The sequence below is a fragment of the Scardinius erythrophthalmus genome, assembly GCF_964197995.2.
Source record: "Scardinius erythrophthalmus genome assembly, chromosome: 22".
In the NCBI taxonomy this organism is placed as follows: domain Eukaryota; kingdom Metazoa; phylum Chordata; class Actinopteri; order Cypriniformes; family Leuciscidae; genus Scardinius; species Scardinius erythrophthalmus.
In genome coordinates, this window is record NC_138242.1 from 20,753,549 (window position 1) to 20,773,315 (window position 19,767).

Below are 19,767 nucleotides of genomic sequence, written 5' to 3' on the forward strand. Positions count from 1 at the left end.
CTCGACTGTTAACAAAACATTTAACATTTCATCATTCTTACATCCAATATAATTTTATTTAGCTACTATTCCCATCTTTTTCCCACAATACATTTACAACGTGTTTACCAAATTGAGGAGTGAAGCAGGGCGTCGTCGTAGATCAACCAAACGCAGGTCGTTTGTGAGGCGGCTGGTTCTGACGTTCATGTGCAAATGTGTGTAACGAAAGCTAACGCTTCTTATTTTCTGAGTTAAAATATTTAAAGTTTATAGTGTAACTATTGTTTAACGTATTTTATACTTAATCTTATACTTATGTATAATACTTAAAAATACCCCGATGAAAATGAACCATGCTTTTACTATACTAGTAAAAGTGTAGTAACCATGTTTCTTTTGATTGGACTGATAAAGTTAACATATGTACAGCCACAGTATTACTACAAATAAGTCAGACAGAAACATCAAAAGAAATACATAAAAAAGACACTTGCATGACACTGTACTAGAGCCTTTTTATTTATTGTTTTGTAGCCTGCAATGAGGCGCTCGTTATCTTCATCGGACCCTACAAGATAAACACGGTACTTTTTTGGCACAACATAAACCCATTAATATTACGAGACAATAAAATATAAGTTTAATTAGGGTTAAACATTTGAATTCTTACACTTGAAAACTGAGGGCGCATCTCCGTTGCTGCATCCGACTACCAGGTTTACATCACCATCATCACCGCAAAGCTCCTCCCTCCCGCACGCAATGGGTTGTGGGCAATATTAGCCGTCAGAAGGAGCGTTCCATTTGACCGTAAGTGGACTGCGAAGTGGACTTCACAGGGTATTCCGCCATCTTAAGTGAGATTCCAATCCGAAGGTAGCGAACATGTTCAGTTCGAAGGGCACTGTGCACGGCATAGGGAATAAGGGAACATCGATACATCACTTCACAGGAAGTGGAGAGCGATGATCACCCAACTGTCATTGCACGCATCACGTCGTCACCAGTAACGGTCATAACGAATGATGGAGGAGTTTACGTATGTGTGAAATTATTCAAACATTTCACCATTGTTATACAAATGACAGTATTTTTAACGGTTATTCTTGTGAATATTACATATACTATTTTTGATGATTATAATTTACCTCAGTGAATGCAGCCAGCTTAGCTAGTTTGTGAAGTAAAGTGATATTTTAAATGTGATAGTAAATAAAAATTAAAATATGAATATAGTCCTATAGGGTAAACGTACCTATTAAGCTCAAGTACCCATTAAGCACACTACCATCTTGGAGCTCAGATTATAAAAAGAAACAGCAATGTATTATCCTATTTGATGTATTAACCAATTGATGTGTTTGTTACTATATACCTCCTGTAATTTTAAACCAATCAGACCATTGCACACTGAGATATGTGTGTCCATGTGTTCACACTGTCTGGCGGCTATTTTCAAAGCTGTCTGAAAACTTTCACCAGAAGAGGAGCCCCTCAGATGTGCATTTTTTATATGTTTAAGCCTTTATTTTGAAGAAGTACATCTTCTTATTGCAAAATTAAGAGATTAATGTTTAGACTTTTGAATATTATAACCTGGAACCTGGATGTGGGAAATAATTACAGTTAGATCTAAAAGATAGTTTTAGCAACATAGCCCAGATGCTACGAACATAGCTAGCTTACTAGCTGTATAAGATTGTGTGCTACATTAATATATTACTTCACAGGAATTAATGGCTTGTACTTTTAAATCCATAATATTATAATTTTACATTTTATTGATAGTCTGTGGTTTTAAACTTCTGTAATTTTTAAAGAATTCATATTATTGTTAGGTGAGCTTAAAGGGTGCACTACTATGACAATCACACAGCTTCAGTGTGACGTCAATTAGAAAAAGCATAATTTCATAGATATTGTCTATAATAGTTGTTCATATTAAAATTGGTATAAACTTAATACATTACCTAGATTATTAATTTAGCTAAATATTTTCCTTTAAATTTTAATTTAATATTTATTAATTAAAAAATGTTTTTGCTCCAATTAAGCACAGTGTGTGCTCCCTTTAAGCTCACCCACATTAAACGTCTATGTAAATACTTAATAATCAGAATTTAAATATTAACTGATGGTTGTCACTATGTTAATCTTCAAAAAAATGATTAATAAACTTATTTTCACAGTCTTAAGATGACAAAAGCTAGACGAAACTATAGTGTATGCCCAAAGATGAAAGAGGCATGTCATACAAAGAAGGAGCCATCAGAAACCTGTCGTATCTGTCCAAGAAGTTTGGAGTAGACAGGAAAGCTCTGACCCAGAGAGTTAAAGGGATACTCCACTTTTTTTTGGAAATAAGCTCATTTTACAACTCCCCCAGAGTTAAACAGTTGAGTTTTACCGTTTTCGAATCCATTCAGCCGATCTCCGGGTCTGGCGGTACCACTTTTAGCATAGCTTAGCATAGATCATTGAATCAGACAGGACCATTAGCATCTCTCTCAAAAAAATTACCAAAGAGTTTCGATATTTTTCCTATTTAAAACTTGACTCTTCTGTAGTTACATCGTGTACTAAGACGGACGGAAAATGAAAAGGTGCGATTTTGAGAGTATAGTTCCTAGCCATATCAGCCTAGAAAATTTAAACTTTACATTTTCCGTCGGTCTTATTACACGATGTAACTACAGAAGAGTCGAGTTTTAAATAGGAAAAATATCGAAACTCTTTGGTCATTTTTTTGAGAGAGATGCTAATGGTCTTGTCCGGTTCAATTCATTATGCTAAGCTATGCTAAAAGTGGTACCGCCAGACCCGGAGATCGGCTGAATGGATTCGAAAACGGTAAAACTCAACTGTTTAACTCTGGGGGAGTTGTAAAATGAGCCTATTTCCAAAAAAGTGGAGTATCCCTTTAAGGAGCACATTGGTTTGTTTTGTTATTTGATTTTTCAATATGGGTTACATAGCTGAACGTGGACTAGTCTAGATGTTGCAATGAGTTTGAATGACACGTCACTATGAATAGGATAGGCTACCTGATCAAATTGAATGCCTTGTTGCTTGATTTTAGTGTTCTGTTTTTTTGTGATTGACTCTGTACCTTCAAATAAAACTTTTTTCAATTATTCCTTAAAAAGGTTGTTTAAAATAAACAAGAATTTTTAATAAAACTTGTTGTGAGCTTATTGGGAACAGGGGTGTGCTTAAAGGGTACAAAACGTACCCATTAAGCTCAGCCAGACTTTTTATATTTAATGATGTACATCTTAATTGAAATACTTTTGTCATTTAAAATAAAATGAAATATTATAGTGTGAGAGATTAATATTTTATTTTAAAATAACTTCTTGTACTAAAACCAATATCTTGTGCACTAAAAATGTCTCAATGTAGATTTTGGTGAGCTTAATAGGTACGTTTACCCTATATATTTGTTATATCATTATCTGCGCGACCCCGTCGTTGACTTTCTTTGATGACGTTTGCAGGGCATTCCAAATGAGCGGTTATTGTCAGTGAAGTCCACTTCAACTGATATACCGTGCTCAGGGAGTAGGGAGCAGTAAACACAGCGTAGGGACCCTGTCGAATGGAACGCACCTTCGAGTGTGCATTGATCTGCACTTCGAATTCTAACCGGAAATAGTAGACCATCCGGGTATCTTTGGAATACTCATTTCAACATGCTACGATTTGGGACGTACTAATTCTAGTTTCGCATACTATTTAGGACGGATAGTATGCGAATTGGGACTCAGCAAATGTTTATTTTAGTACACCACCACCAATACCACACTACAAAAAGAATCGTGTAAAACCCAGTAAACCCTGAGATACTAGTGACAATAAAACAAAATATATGGATATGAGAATGTGTATAAAACATAACTAACTTATATTAACGATCTCTTACATATTTTTTAATTTCACTAAACATTTCATTAAGTTTCGTTAACATTTTTATTAAACATGGACCTTTATGTTCATTAAAAATACTTTTTATGCTATTGTATGCTCATTTTTTATATGTAAGCAACTCCTTTAGACGTGCAAACTGGGTGCTGGTGTGAAGTTCGAGCTCGGCCAGATTTGGCTCGAAGTCGTTCATCTTCGGATGCGGCGCCGCGCGCGTTGTTACAAAAAATGTCGTGCACACCGCCAGGCGATATTGGGTCTTGCGAACCCAACGCGCACGACCGCCCACACCGCAATGACGTCATTTTTGCCGCGCGCACCTTCGCGCTCGTGCGGACGCGTCGAGTATAAACCAGGCTGTAGGCTCTGTGTAGCGCGCGTACCTTTAGCGTACCCTGACGTGCACCTCTCCAAAAATGTAACAACGCGTCAACTCTACGCGGACGCAAGCGCTGTGATTGGTCTGCTAGGACCGCTCCCTCGGGTTTCACATGCTCCCTCTGCGCGCGTGAACGCGGACAACGACGCAGAAGTATAAATGAAAACCAACGCGTTGCCTACAGCGTAGAGACGCCTTTATCATTAAAAGTGCTTAGAAAAAAACATCCTTATAAAGTCTGACGTGCTTAAATCCAATTTCATAGTATCGATACAATCGATTCATTACCTTTTAAAACGATGTTAGATCGATATATGTCTAGATCGATATAACTTGCCGAGCACAGATCGATGTAGTTGGATCATTAAGAATATAAATCGATACATCGATGTAGTTGATGAATCGTTACACCCCTAGTAATCAAGTAAAGGTGCGAAACGCACTCCAGAAAAACAAAGCCAGGCAGGTTTCTCTCAATAGAGAATATATGCAGAAGCATGCACCAAAAAAAAAGATAATACATACACTGGGAATTGGGATGACCTGAACCTGATCACACTGAAAAATAAAACCAGACAGAGAGAAAAAAAAAAAAAAAAAAATGGGAGAAATAGAATAATCAAAAAAAGCAACAAAAAAAGCACAACAAACACAACACTGTAAAAGCAAACAGCGCAACAGAGATTACGAACAGTTGTACATTGTTATTACATGACTAAAACACACACAGACATGCTAACAAAAATCACATCCTTGTTCACAGTGTAATCTTGTCAGGATTCTCTCTGTGAGGGCTGGGAAACACATGGGTTTCATTTAAAGTATCTGTGGGTCTAAAACAGAGCAGCTTAGAGTGCATGCACATCTAAAATGGCAGGACATTTCTCAGCAGATCGCGAGTCATTTACAAGCAAACATTCACAGTAACGCGATCTGATTCAGATCCATTTATAGCTGCCTGTACCTGCTTTGGCAGCACACATGAGTGTTTGTGGAGAGCCGAGGCTTAAAGTTTCACCATGGACAGTGAGGTCATTTCACACGGTACACTGCCCAGCGTTTGTGTGTGTGTTTGTGTGCAAAAGATAGAAAGAAAAAGAAAAAGAAAGAGAGTGAGGGGTAAATACACTTAACAATCGGCACAAGACACTAAATGGGCTGAAATAACTCTACACCACAAGTATTTGAAAGTGTACTTAGTAGTTTTTTGGTAATATTGCGCCAGTCTTCTTGGTGAACAAAAAGTCAAAAAGTGTCAGATAACAGGGCGATAAAGCGAGTAGTAATCAGCTGGTCATGTGATCTCAATATGGCGGCCCCCATGAGGTGGTCTGCTCCATGTAAAATAAAATAAAACAGCTTTTATTAGCCTACTGATGGACTGGAGTCTTCATTAGGAGTGTGCTAGTGCAAAATAAAATAAAATAAAATGATAAAATAAATAAATTAAAATAGATTGGCCCCTTTATTGTAAAAGAACAGTCACACAGGGATCAAGTGTCAGTACATGATATATTTGCACCCAGTCTTAATTTTATTTAAGATTTATTGGAGTTGGATTTCCTTCAAGTATCGATTATGTCTCAGATTTTTCTTCTAAAATTAAAATAGAAATTTGTTTGTATTTTTATTTCACCAATACAAATTTCATCAGGAGTGCTGATAAAGGTCATCTGACCGAAACGTTGTGTGTTAATAAATATTATTTTTAAATTGCAAGTTACGATAGTGTGTGAGAGCATCTTATCTGTTGAATCGACCCACCTGTTTGGTCTTATAATCCAACGCACCTATCACTTGCAGGTGTGCGATGGAGTTTGTTCACCAATACAAATTTAAAATCAATATTATAATAAATTTGGCTAGTCTTTATCTTCAGCAAAAGTCAATCTCAATTTGATCCCGTTCCCAATAGGAGAAACAACTGAGATATTTAAGAGATCTTTATTAACTTTCCTTTGTGGTGACCTGCTTTGAAAAATTGCTTTATAAAACTGAAAACAGCGCAAACAACATGAGCAAATAAACAACATTTTCAGCATGCGCAATGCATTCTTAGAGTATTCCCCCTTAAGAGTTGGCTACATAGCGAATGGCAGAAGAAGAGAAAGAAAAAGAGGGGAAGGAACAAACTGGGCAGCAAGTAGACACAAAAGACACACATTTTATTGGAATTAAATAACCAGTTCAGGAATGTGTGTGTGTGTTTGTGTGTGTGTGTGTGTGTGTGTGTGTGTGTGTGTGTGTGTGTGTGTGTGTGTGTGTGTGTGTGTGTGTGTGTGTGTGTGTGTGAGAGAGAGAGAGAGAGAGAGAGAGAGAGAGAGAGAGAGAGAGAGAGAGAGAGAGAGAGAGAGAGAGAGAGAGAGAGAGAGAGAGAGAGAGAGTGTATGTGTGTGTGTGTGTTTGTGCGCGTGTGTGTGGAAACTGAAGAATGTGTGTGCGAGGAAGCAGGCCCATCATTTCTAGAACTGGATGGTAAACATCACAGCGAGTTCACAGAGTTCGGAACAGCTGGAAAACTTTGCGGTATGGACACGGGAACAGCGTGCACAGAGCCTGCATTCGGGCGCAGCTCACAAACAAGAAAAAAAAAAAACACCTCAGCTAAACCGAGAGAAAATGAGCAAAGTTTGCTAACAGACATGTTATTCTGAGCTGACACAACATTAGCAATTCAAACGCATAAACTAAACTGTCCAATTTCATGCATCCAGTGCCGAAGATTTTCACGCCGTTAAAAGTGCCGTTAGAGAAATACATGAGGCCTCACCTTTGCAGGGCTGCTGTTCTCCTCGGCAGGTGGAGGGAGGGAGCAGGTCTTGTTGTTGGTGGCTGGTGGTTCTGCATTATAGTCCCGGAAACAGCAGAAGAAGGGACTAAAGATACTTCTGTTCCTGTGTTTCTTTAAACTGCTGTTGGACTGGGAGACTGTGACAGAGAAAAACACACACACACACACACACACACACACCACGCGTTGGTCACTCCAATGTACAAACTGTTCAAAACATCTGGGGCTTTACCTTCCCTGCCCTGTAACTTAAAACCCGCCGGCCTCGCATACAGCGCACATTCACGAAGGAGGTCGTAACGAGTGAAAAAACAACGGTCTGTTGGAGTTTGCTTATTGGTTACTGTGTAAAGCACACATGACCGAACAAGTGTGCAAACAGCTCCTTTTGTGTATTATGGTACACAGAACGCGTCTCCATGGACGACTCTGTCACCTTTGCCCCCTGCGCTTGCACGCCTGCTGTTCTGCGATTGCATTCCATGAATACAACTGCACGTCATCCTGAACAGCAATATATCTCAAGTACACTTACACAACCAGCATTAAAAGCTCCCACAAATCAGACATTGTAAATGCTGATTGTGTGAGGAAGACATGGTTAAGCTGATGGCAGTGGGTCTAAAATCCTTTTAGAAAAAGAAATCGAGTCTGTTACATCAGGTGAACGCTTTATAGTTGCTATGCAAACATATGTATGATGTTAAGGGTCAAAATAAAATAAAATATATACAATACAAACAAAAAGCAAAAAACTAAACAAAAAGCAAAAAACAAAACCAAAAGCAAAAAAATAAAATAAAAAATAATAATAATAGAATAATCAAAATAAATGCAGAACCTTTCAAAATAAAACAAAGAAAAAGCAATAAAAAAAGCAAAAACAAACCAAAAAGCAAAGAACAAAACAAAAAGCAATAAACAAAACAAAAGCAAAAGCAAAAACAAAAGCAAAAGCAAAAAAAACAAAACAAATAAAATAAAATAATTGAATAATCAAAATAAATGCAGAACCTTTCAAAATAAAACAAAACAAAAAGCAATAAAAAAGCAAAAACAAAAAACAAACCAAAAAGCCATAAACAAAAGCAAAAACAAAAGCAAAAAAACCAAATAAAATAAAATAATAGAATAATCAAAATAAATGCAGAACCTTTCAAAATAAAACAAAACAAAAAGCAATAAAAAAGCAAAAACAAAAAACAAACCAAAAAGCCATAAACAAAAACAAAAGCAAAAACAAAAGCAAAAAACCCAAATAAAATAAAATAATAGAATAATCAAAATAAATGCAGAACCTTTCAAAATAAAACAAAACAAAAAGCAATAAAAAAAACAAAACCAAAAAGCAAAGAACAAAACAAAAAGCAATAAACAAAAGCAAAAACAAAAGCAAAAAAAACAAAACAAATAAAATAAAATAATTGAATAATCAAAATAAATGCAGAACCTTTCAAAATAAAACAAAACAAAAAGCAATAAAAAAGCAAAAACAAAAACAAAAAACAAACCAAAAAGCCATAAACAAAAACAAAAGCAAAAACAAAAGCAAAAAACCAAATAAAATAAAATAATAGAATAATCAAAATAAATGCAGAACCTTTCAAAATAAAACAAAACAAAAAGCAATAAAAAAAGCAAAACAAAAAAGCAATAAACAAAACAAAAAGTAAAAACAAAACCAAAAGCAAAACACAAAACCAAAAAGCAAAACCAAAAGCAAAAAAACAAAATAAAACGAAAGCTTTCCTTTTGAAGTAACTCGTTTGCCCATCTCATAATAACATTCTGGGTATGCGCACATATTTGCATGATATTTTGCCCAAAATATTTTATTTAAATAATTTGCCCAAAAACGGCACTAAAAAAACAAAAAATACGTAATATTTCCAAACTCACATTACTTGGTTGCACTTCAGTTGACTTGCTGGGTAATAAACAGAGAAAAAGACTGGATAACAAAAACTTGCTCTCTATAGGTTATCTAATGAGGCCTGCAGGGCAGACCAGTTGTTATTGGAAGAACAGGTCGCTCTTGGCAGCAGCAGAAGTATGGCAAAACAGAAGAGGTGAGAAAAATAGCTTTTGGAAAATTTTATATTTTTCCTTTTAAATTGAGTAACAATAGGCTCAATCACTGATGATTGAGATGTCGGTCTAGATGTCTTGTGACCTGCTGCGTGTTAAACTGGCACGGTACAGAATGGGTTTCAGGTTATCCAGGTCAGTCGTAAGGGCCAAGTGCTCTCCAAGCGTCTGTTGTTACTGCAGCTTAAAGTGGTAACAATCAACCAATTATACACTTTCATTAAATCAGAAACTAGTACAGAGCAGTTTTTTGCAGGAAGACTTGTAGTTCAGCCTATTATTTGTTCATTTAAGCTGGGGTAAATAGGATAACTTATTCAATTTGCATTTATAAACTCTCAAACTTTTTGTGCCATCGCTGGTCTTGGCCAGGTACAGTATGTCTTGTCCAAATGCTTTTAAATCTCAGCGTGTCAAACCTCCTTACATAAAGGTTAAATAAAAATACAACCCGTGAGCCAAGCGGGTCTCAATCTCATAATGGAAGAAGCATTAGGGTAATAGCTAACAGCATCTGTCTGATTACTGCTATTGGAAAACACATAAGGTCACAGAGAGCATCAGACGATGAGGAAATCCGCTTCCTGTGGCCCGATACAGCAAAGAACTCAGTCCAGCCCAAGTACATTAGTCTTTATGATGATCCCCAAACCAAGCCATTATTAACCACCTGTATGAGAACAAGCAGGCCACTTCTGCTTATATTTTATATAAGGTGACTGCACAACATATGAAGTCAGTGTGATTTAAAAGGGAGGGATTATGGAAAACAGGAATTTCCTTGTCTTGTTCCTTTTATTTTATTTATTTATTTAACCTTTTTTTTACAGTATATACGGTCACAAAGCAAATGTCCTTTATTGTATGAGAGCCCACGTGTACAATATTCAGCATATTTGGGGATGCTGCTTATTTTACATACCAAGACAAATCCATAACAAGTCATTCATAAATTGAGGTCTTATAGAAAACCCTGCTGATGGAAAATGGTCATGTAAAACAAAAGTTTGTTTCGGTGGAAGAAGCATTAACTACATTATAAATTACTATAAAAAATAAATAAATAAAAAAAATTAAACTTGATGCCACATGAGTGCAATGTCAAAAACATGTGCAAAAGATAATAAAAAGTATATTAATAAATAACAATTTCCACAACTGCCTCATTTGTTCTCACACAGTAAGAGAATAGAAACTTAAAATTAGCGTTATAAAAATGTATTCTCTATGTGAGATCAGATCACTGATTAGCCTATAGACTATTTTGACAAGTCTCAGCAAAATATGATATATTGTGTTATATAAAGGAACAGTCACACAAGGTTTGCACCATCCCAAATAATAATAATAATAAAATAAAAAAATTTAATTAAACAGATTTTTTTTGGTATTTTTGAGAAAAATAAAAGAACAGTCGCACAAGGAGTGTCTATAAACAGATCGTAATGTACTTGTGCAACACTAATTTGAGAGATGGTGTGGGCGTCACCAAAGACCGAGGCAGAGGCACCAGACCCTCTGATTTTCTATCTAACTATAATTACCTGTCAGTTGACAAGCTCTGAGGCATAACGAGCGCAAACGAGCCGAACAACCTTCCACACAGAAATGCTAGGGTGATTTAATACTATATTTAAAAACATAACTACACTCTTGAACAGAGTTCTCAAGCTTATTATAATGAGTAACTAAGTCTACTGAAGATACACAGTCTGTCATAGAACAAATGGTGCAGTCCAACCTCTGTGCTCACATTCCCAAAACACCGTTCTAGTGCGATCCCTCCCTCCCGGGCCTCCATTTTGAGACTATTTTCCCGCCTTGATCGTCTGCCCTGCACGGCAGTCTAATAATATGCAGGTGGGAAGGAGAGATGGAGGGAGGTGGGCCAGTGCAGTGAAGCCTGTACCCTTCACCAGCCCTCTGAACAACCATCCGTCCAACACAAACAGGGTTTTCTCCACACGCACTCATACAAACATACCCATCTAAAAACATATTCTCTGGTTGACCACAGGAATGTGGCTGGAGTCAGTTTGCATGGCGGTGCTGTCCCGGCTACAGCGTATTCTATTCAAATTCAACCTCACTTCACTAAAATGCAATCATTTGTCTAACAAAGTAGTGATTAGGTCTGCACGATTAATCGAAATACCGAAATCGCGACATGGCTTAGCGTGATTAAAATCGCAAATCGCAAAGGCTGCAATTTGATTAAATGTCTCAGAGTGTATAGCTGTGCACAATCAGCTCTTGTTCTCAGCATCTCAGAGTGGCTTGGTTGCATATGAATAATAAAAAAAAAAAATATTTTATTATTGAATGCATTTATTTTGTGTAGCCTATTAATTGTATCTTTCTACCAGTGTTATTATAGATAACTAAAACTATAACCAAAACTGAAAAAATAAATACAAAATTCATCATTAATAAAATGAACTGCATTTAGTTTAACTTGATGTACTAAAATAACTAAAACTGAGATTAAAATTAATAAAAACTACAGACATATTTAAAAAAATAACAAACTAATAAAAATGTCAAATAAAAAAAAATTTAAAAGTAGAACGAAACTGGAAACAAAATTAATTCAATATAAAAACTATAGTATCTCTATGATAATAAAAATATAGTGTTTACCATATATGACTGTTCTTTTAAAATGAAAGGACATATTCTATTCTCATGTGGCAATTTTGTTTTTTATTTATTATTTTAGAAGAACGTTTTCCATCAACAGACTGATTTCTATTATATGAATGACCTTTAATTATTGATTGTTATGATTTGCAGTTTGAGTTTATAACATGCATTTGGGAACGCAACATGTGCCAACCATCTTTACCAATGTGTAATAAAAAGTTTTTATAATTCGACTGTTGTCAACAAAAGAGAAGCATTAAGAGCTTGATGGTTAAACGTATGAACTTGAAAATTAAGAAATTAAGACAGCCATAAATATTAGAACTGTTATTTTACAGTTGTACTGTAAAACAAAATACAAATATTACTATAATTATTATTATTGTTGTTAAATACTAGATGTTTATATTTGTATTAATATTATTGTTAAATACTAGATGTTTATATTTGTATTAATAATATTAATATTATCATTAAATATTAATAATGTATTGTTTTGTTTAATATTTTTATGAATCATAATCAAAATATAATAATAATAATTATTAGTATGGTCATTTGGATATTTAATAAATTTTTTTCTAAAAAATTGTTTATGCTAAAATTAAGTTTACTTAATTAAGTTTAATTAAGTTTAAAATTACTTTGTTGGTTGAGTTGTCTTAACTCAAAAAGATTAATGCAAGCTGCTGTGTTCATTTTGATTGGTTGAGCCAAAGCATTTTTAGAGTGTAGTAGAGCTACCAATTGGGTTGGGAATCCAGTTCTGGAATCGAATAATTAAGGTCGGGAATCGGATACTTGTTATAAAATAAAAATGTCGATTCCATTTATCGATTCCAGTGTGTTCGATTTTTGTTCATGGTATTCAGCTGCAACAGAATATTTTGCAAAAAGACAGAATAAATATGTCTGATATCTAAATGTCTTCATTTTTTTTACCACATTGGAATTAAAACTTGGAATCAATAAGAATCAGAATTGTTCAAATTCAAACGATACCCAAACCTAGCTACCACAGGAGACAGGATGAGTGTAGAGATAAAAACCCTGACGGTCTGAAAATGCTGATGTTTGATTGACAGCTATCTTTCTGGTAAATCACAATGCACAAAAACAGAATTGCACAGGGAATCGCAATATGCAAATCAAGAGTCGCAAAGACAAATTCATACTGCAGTTTCCAGCTTAGCGAATGGAACTCTGGCTGAAGCTTTGTTTTCATCGTGCGCAGACCATTCCCACAGCCTGCGAGTGAGGTAATCCGATGCAGAGCGGTCACATGGGTGGGCACGGCCTCTTTGCTTTCACAGTCGAAAGAGGAAAGCAGAGGAAATTCCTGACATTCCTGACAGGAAGAGATAATAACCCTCTGACCCAAAGCGTGGAAAACTGCCCATCTGCAAAGAACACAGACCCCCAGCTTCATTACAGGGGTCAGAACTGGCTGTAGTCAGTGTGATTGTGAGGGGAGAGTGGCGTAAAGGAAATGGGGGAAAGGTTAAATAAGAGAGGAATACAGAAACAGAGAGAAGCAAGGGCCGGTTAAAGCATCAAACGTACGCTCAGCTGTTGCTTTAATAATTAAGAAGCTCAGTCCACTGTGAGCAAACAAAGGTAACAAGGCTAATAAAAAACAAGTTCACAAATCTGTTTGCGGTCTTGTTCTAAAAGCTGATCCGAACGAGGAAAAATGAGAAAGAGATTAACTGTATATACATCCTCTACACTGTATTATCTTACTCAAACCATTCCCTCAGGCTGATTTCTTCCCTAATCAGCCAGATGAGAAGTGAAGATCCATGTCTTACATCATGGGTTTTTAAATGTTTGCATATTCGCTGTGCTGATCACATTGTCGGTCTCAAGTCAGTTAGGATGATGTAAACCAGAGGACATCACAAAGGCGAGACAGCCGACTGACGAAGACCAAAATTCCCCAAAATAAACTATTCCTGTAATGTCTACAAGGATGTTTTTCATGTCTGCATCTCCTAATCCATACTATAATTCAACTGGAATTGGAATGGAATGAAACTGGACTTTGTAAGCCTTTTGACTGAATGATTAAAAGAACTTACTACACTGGTCAGGCTGTTTGTTTTGAGTGCAATCAACAAAGAACTTACACACATTTATTTAGAAAGTGTCTATTTATTGTATTACTTTGTATTACTAATCCTGTGACCTTGTCTCATCACATTCAATTCTAAACTCAGCTAAAATTGAAAATAATATTTTATTTTACCATGGTGCTGTAAGCTGTGCAGGGTACAGTATCGGTTAGTTGTTTTTGATAAGGAAACAATTGCCGCCTCTTACTGTGATGTCAAGTAAGCACTTGTTTGAAGCCTCTTGTGGGCATTACCAATGATCAGTATCAAAGTACTTGTTTTGCTTTGGAGATAACTAGCACTTATGTTTGAGGGCTTTGTGAGGGCAAAGAGGATTGTAGCATGATGAACCGACTCAAAGACATCACCTTGAGGCAGGGAGTTGCTTATCCTGGCTGGACCAGGTGTGCCTTAAAATACAAATATATGAGGTAAGACTTGGTACAGCATAACTACAATTCAATGTTTCGTTCCACTGCCTTACACAATGTTTTAACAAGCAAAAGGACAAAAAGAAGAATGATCTGTCAGGAAACTATTCATTTTACAATGCATTGAGCGAGACAAGGAAAAAGAGGAATTCTAGTGTTTGAAGTCTGAGAAGGCTAAGGAGTCTTTTATCCAATATGACAGCCTTAAAACATACACATTCTTTTTCGTTTTAATGGGGCCGAGAGCTGTGGGTCCGCAATGATGGAGAGGAGCAGGCAGAGTGAGGGAACGGGGGGCTTGCTGACAGGCAACCGTAGCTGAAGGAGCCGTCGTTGTCCACCAGGGGGTGGAGGAGTAGAAAGCCGTATGCCAGGGGTGTAATCGAGCTCTCGAATTCCGTACCACCCCGGGGGCCGCCATTGGCTAACAAGCCATCACCTGCTGTTATCATTCAATTGACTCCCATTCATTTTGGCGTCACTTTGACAGCGAATAACTTTACATCTGAGGTGTTTAAAGACTCCATTTGTCCATTGTTTATTTCTAAAGAAACACGACAATGTATAAAACATTGTATCTTACGTTATGGCCCCGTAGAAGCAGTTTTTGTAAAAGCAGGCTAACGATTACCACGCGACTCTCTAGAAATTACCGTATAGACAGGAAGAGAAGCTCGCAGTCAATCGTGGAGGCATAAAGTCCGATAAAGTCAAGGGAGAAGCCCATAGAGAATCATAAAGTTGCTCCTGCTCCTAGCTCATGGACAGCTCCTACTCACACTCTCCGTCTCTGCAAGATTCGGAAGGGAATGATTCAGATTTCTCTTGGCACCGCTACTAGAAGACTTACAACTGTCAGACAGGCTGCTCACGTCACATCTACGTCGTCAAGCTCAGTTTGAGTCTGCGCAGTACGCTCAGCCATCAGGAAGCGAGTGCTTCTAATTTGCTTCACTTTTCTCCGTTGAAACCTATGGGGTCGCTGTGTCCAGTTTATATACTGTCTATGCCATATACAGAGGAGCATCCAGTACCATCGCATGGCACCGCGAGTGACGGCCTCTCAGCTGGTTGAGGGCCGGCAGTTTGTTCTGGGAACTGGGCCCAGAATTAGTTTTCTATCTTTTCCTCTCTCCCCTCTATCCCTAATCCTCCTTCCATCTCCTTTCTCTCGCTTTGTCTGTCCTTACCCCCAGGTGCTGCAGCCGCCATGACGAGGAGTAAAGCGCAGTTTCGTGAATGCCCCCTGACCTGCGAAGGGTGATGGGGGTATGGGGCAAGCAGTGCGGGGTCGAGAGCAGTGGGAACGGAGTGATGCCAGTGGCACCTGTGCGCCACACCGGTCTCGAGTCACACGGAGGAACTCCGGAAGGATAAAAGGAGGAGTGACGACAGTGCAAAGGGGAGGACCAGGCATGGGACATTTATGTTGGTGCTTTTGTCTTCTGTGAGGGACTTTCGTTTTGTCGTTTATGTTTATTTTGTCATTAAAGTTACGTTTAATGTTCGCCGATTCCCGCCTCCTCCTTCCCTGAACTTGAACTTTGTTACATCTATGGAGCATATATGGTGGGAATATGAGAATGTACTGCTTATAACCCCTACAAACAATAAAGTGAATGATCTGATCTTTTCCCCAAACTGCTTGGTAGTGACAGTGTTGGGGTGGTATGAAGAACTCATCTCTCATGTGAGTTTGTGATGTATCGCGTTGTTGACGAGACCCTTCCGGACCCTGCGGCCACGTTACTGCAGCTGAAGAAATCAAGGATGTGACAGACGCGGTGGAATTAGTCGCTGAAAATAATAAGAGAGATGAGACTATTCAGCCCTGTTACACAACACGTCCCACGTTGTTTTGGAAAAAGCAGAGGCAGAGCAGATGAGGTGGGAGGGAGAAAAAAGACTGAAGATAGCAGATGTAGGACTACTGCACACAATATGTTTCGTGCTCTGTCTCTGTCTTTCTGATTCTGACGTTAGCATCTGATCCAGGCATCTCTCGGGACTGATGCGAAAAGGGCACGCTGGTGACAATGACAGTCTTACAAAGAGACGTGTGCCTGTAAGTTGATTTTTATGCAAATAAAAGTGCTTGGATTGGCGGTTGAATTCCCCATGACTGGAATACAGAATATCGTATCTAAATTTGGCAGGGCGTCCCCGTTATTCAACTCAAAGAATGTCAGTGGTCATTTGCAGGTTACTGTTGCTGAAAGCAGGTAATCATGTCGTTTCCACACACAAACATTTCCCTACAGCACCACTGTTCCACTTTACACATCTCTCAGGAGATAAGCTCACCGTTAAATGTAGTTCACCCTTCACTTTGAAGACTCAACAGAGACTCTCAGATTTCATACAGAATGGCATCGTTTTACAGACCTAGAGACACACACGTGCACTAGACTTGACTAGATATTCTGTTATATTCTGATGTCAGTCATTACATTTAGGAAAAGCATTAAAACTGGTAAATTAGTGGGAGACGTGGCCTAGTGGGTAGTGCATATGCTGGCATTTATGAGCAGGTGATCTGAATTTGAATTGGAGAATTTCTGAAGAAAACGTTAATTGCATGAACCATATAAAACCTGATGCCACATTGCTAGTGTGTTATGGATGGTTGCTATGCAGCTGCTAAGACATTCTGAGTGGTTTTAAAACATTGATATGTGGTTGCTAGGATGTTTTAGGTGGTTGCTTACTGGTCCAGATCAAAATAAGAAAATGTAAGTGGGATTGAGCGACCATATAAAATCGTTCCCAAGTTGCTAATTTATTGATGGTTGCCAGGGTGTTGCTATGCAGCTGCTAAGATATTCTGACTGTCTTTTAGACTGCTGCTTTGTGGTTGCTAGAATGTTCTGGGTGGTTGCTTACTGGTCCAGATCAAAATAAGAAAATGTGAGTGGGCTTGACCATACAAAACATTCCTCCACTTTGCTAGTGTGTTCTGGATTGTTGCCAAAGTGTTGCTATGCAGCTGCTAAGATATTCTGACTGCCTTTTAGCATGTTGGCAAGGCAAGGCAAGGTAAGTTTATTTATATAGCACATTTCATACACTATGGGCAATTAAAAGTGCTTTACATAGAAAGGAATAAAAATAATCACACTATGGCAAATCAGTGCTGCTATGTGGTTGCCAGGATTTTTTGGCAGGTTGCTTATTGGCCAAAATCAAAAGTAGCAAATGTGAGTGGGCTTGACCATTCAAAACCTTCCACCACTTTGCTAGTGTGTTTTGGATTGTTGCCAAGGTGATGCTATGCAGTTGCTATGGTATTCAGAGAGTTTTAGCATGTTTCTATGTGGTTGCTATGATGTTCTGGGTTGTTGCTTATTGGCCAAAATCAAAAGAACAAAATGTGAGTGGGCTTGACCATTCAAAACCTGCTGCCACTATTAAGGTGTTGTGGATGGTTGCCAGGGTGTTGCTATGCAAAAGGTATTCTGGGTGTTTTTAAGCATGTTGCTATGAGACTTCTTTAAGTCTCTATGATATTCTGGTCTCTAGAAATGGCTCAGGTCTCTTCTGAAATGTAAGGGTTTTTTTTTGTCCATTTCATTGCCCACCAGGAAAATAAGACAGGTTATAAAAATAATAGCACACCTCTCTTCAACAATCCAAATGGTTTGAGGTTTCATTCATGTCTATAGCACAAAGGTGTGGGAAGGCACACACACCAAAGATCAAAGCTCTAACTTTAGAAGTATGAGCTATAATAATATTGACGCTTGCCATGGCAAGCATCTATAAAAAAACAGTAGATTGGAGTGTAGGAGGCTGTGAGTACTTTAACCTTCCACCACAGATCTGCCAGTTTAAAGTGATCTGATTCAAAAGGCAGCAGTGCTTGAAATGGTGTCAACATCATCAGAGCATGCTTTGGTCATGTCCCAGCCTGCCTCAATCTCCTGTTGCCACTATTTCCCCTCAGCTAATAGAGTGAACTTGAGCATTTATATACGGTGGCCCAGAAGTGCACAACACAACGAAATTTAGAAAGCAAACATAAGTTCACAACACAACGGAAAATGAACAACACAATGGAAATAAGCCACCACACAACGGAAAATGTACAACACAACGAAATAAAGTCGCAACACAACAGAAATGTTTCCGACCACTAGAGGGCTCTCAGACTGCGATAAAGTTAGTTTTCCATGCCACTGTTCTATAGAGTCAGCAGTCTAAAAAATATATCAACAACACCACAATTAGTTTTAACAGTATGTAGCTAACCATTGTATATCGACATGTGTTAATTCAAATACGCAGCTATAATTCATGTAGGTGATGTAAGTAATATTTTATGTCGATGATACTGTTAAAAGTAATCGTGGTATTGATATATTAAGATTGACGACTCTATATTGTGTTGTACATTTTCCGTTGTGTTGTGGCTCATTTCTGTTGTGTTGTGGATTCATTTTGTTGCTTTTTAAATTTCGTTGTGTTGTAAACTACTGGGCCACCGTAATTATACCCAGTTTAAAACACATTCACAGAGAGAACCATTCTGATCCCAGGGGACCGCTGACTGCCCACAGAGCCAAGGTCGGTAGGTCTAAAATTTAGACTCTCTCCACTGGAGGAAACGGCTGTTTCTGCCACTGTGAAAACAAGGTACAATAATTGAATTATGCAGTTATGACGATGACGATTAACATTAACATATAATGGAAAGTCATCCTGTTAAAATAGACTTGGATAAGTCAATATGTTGTGGACATAAAAGAAAACTGTAAGGCCCTATGAAATCCATTTTAGTTTTCAGAATCAGAATTAGAAAGAGCTTTATTGCTAAGTATGTTTGCACAAACAATGAATTTGTTTTGGTGACAGAAGAAGCTTCCAGTACAGAGACAACAACAGTACACAGATAGTAAAATAAAAAATAAAGATATACAAATAAGATACACATAATGTATATAAGATATAAATAAAAAATAAATAAATATACAAAGCAACAGCAACAAATACATTTATTTGTTGTGTTTTGTCACTGTTTATTAATATATTATTTATTATATATATATTTTTCCCCAATTTCATTTTTTAGGTTTAATTGTTCTGCATTTTAATGGTTACATGAAATTTTTGTCATCAAAAAGCATGTCTAATTCAACGAAATCATGAAACTTGCAACAATTTATCAAAAGTGTAACACATTTCTTTTTATTTTTTCCCAAATTCAGTGTTTTTTGTATTGATTTTCTGTATTCAGTGTTTAAATGTTTAATTAAATGAATAAGCAAAAAGCATGTCTTATCAGTTGAATTCATAGATCATGAACAATTTAATAACTCGTTCAATTTTTTTTAAATAATAGGGCTCTGTAAAATGTTTTATTCTTTCAGATTTTTTTTCCAGATTTATTTTTTTTTTTCTGGATTTATGATTTAATAA

At 37.2% G+C, this 19,767-nt stretch overlaps 1 protein-coding gene across 2 annotated transcripts in view; it reads right to left on the reverse strand.

The window, feature by feature from the left end:
* ctdspla (CTD (carboxy-terminal domain, RNA polymerase II, polypeptide A) small phosphatase-like a) overlaps positions 1 to 19,767 on the reverse strand; it is a 43,163-nt gene that overhangs the window by 16,536 nt on the left and 6,860 nt on the right. The window contains exons 2-3 of one of the 2 annotated variants that reach the window (XM_081353372.1): positions 7,056 to 7,213; positions 4,811 to 4,843 (exon numbers count right to left, since the gene is read on the reverse strand). In XM_081353372.1, the coding sequence (XP_081209498.1) occupies positions 4,811 to 4,843; positions 7,056 to 7,213 (191 nt within the window). The remainder of the gene's footprint in view (positions 1 to 4,810; positions 4,844 to 7,055; positions 7,214 to 19,767) is intronic. The other variant, XM_081353373.1, reaches the window with a different exon arrangement.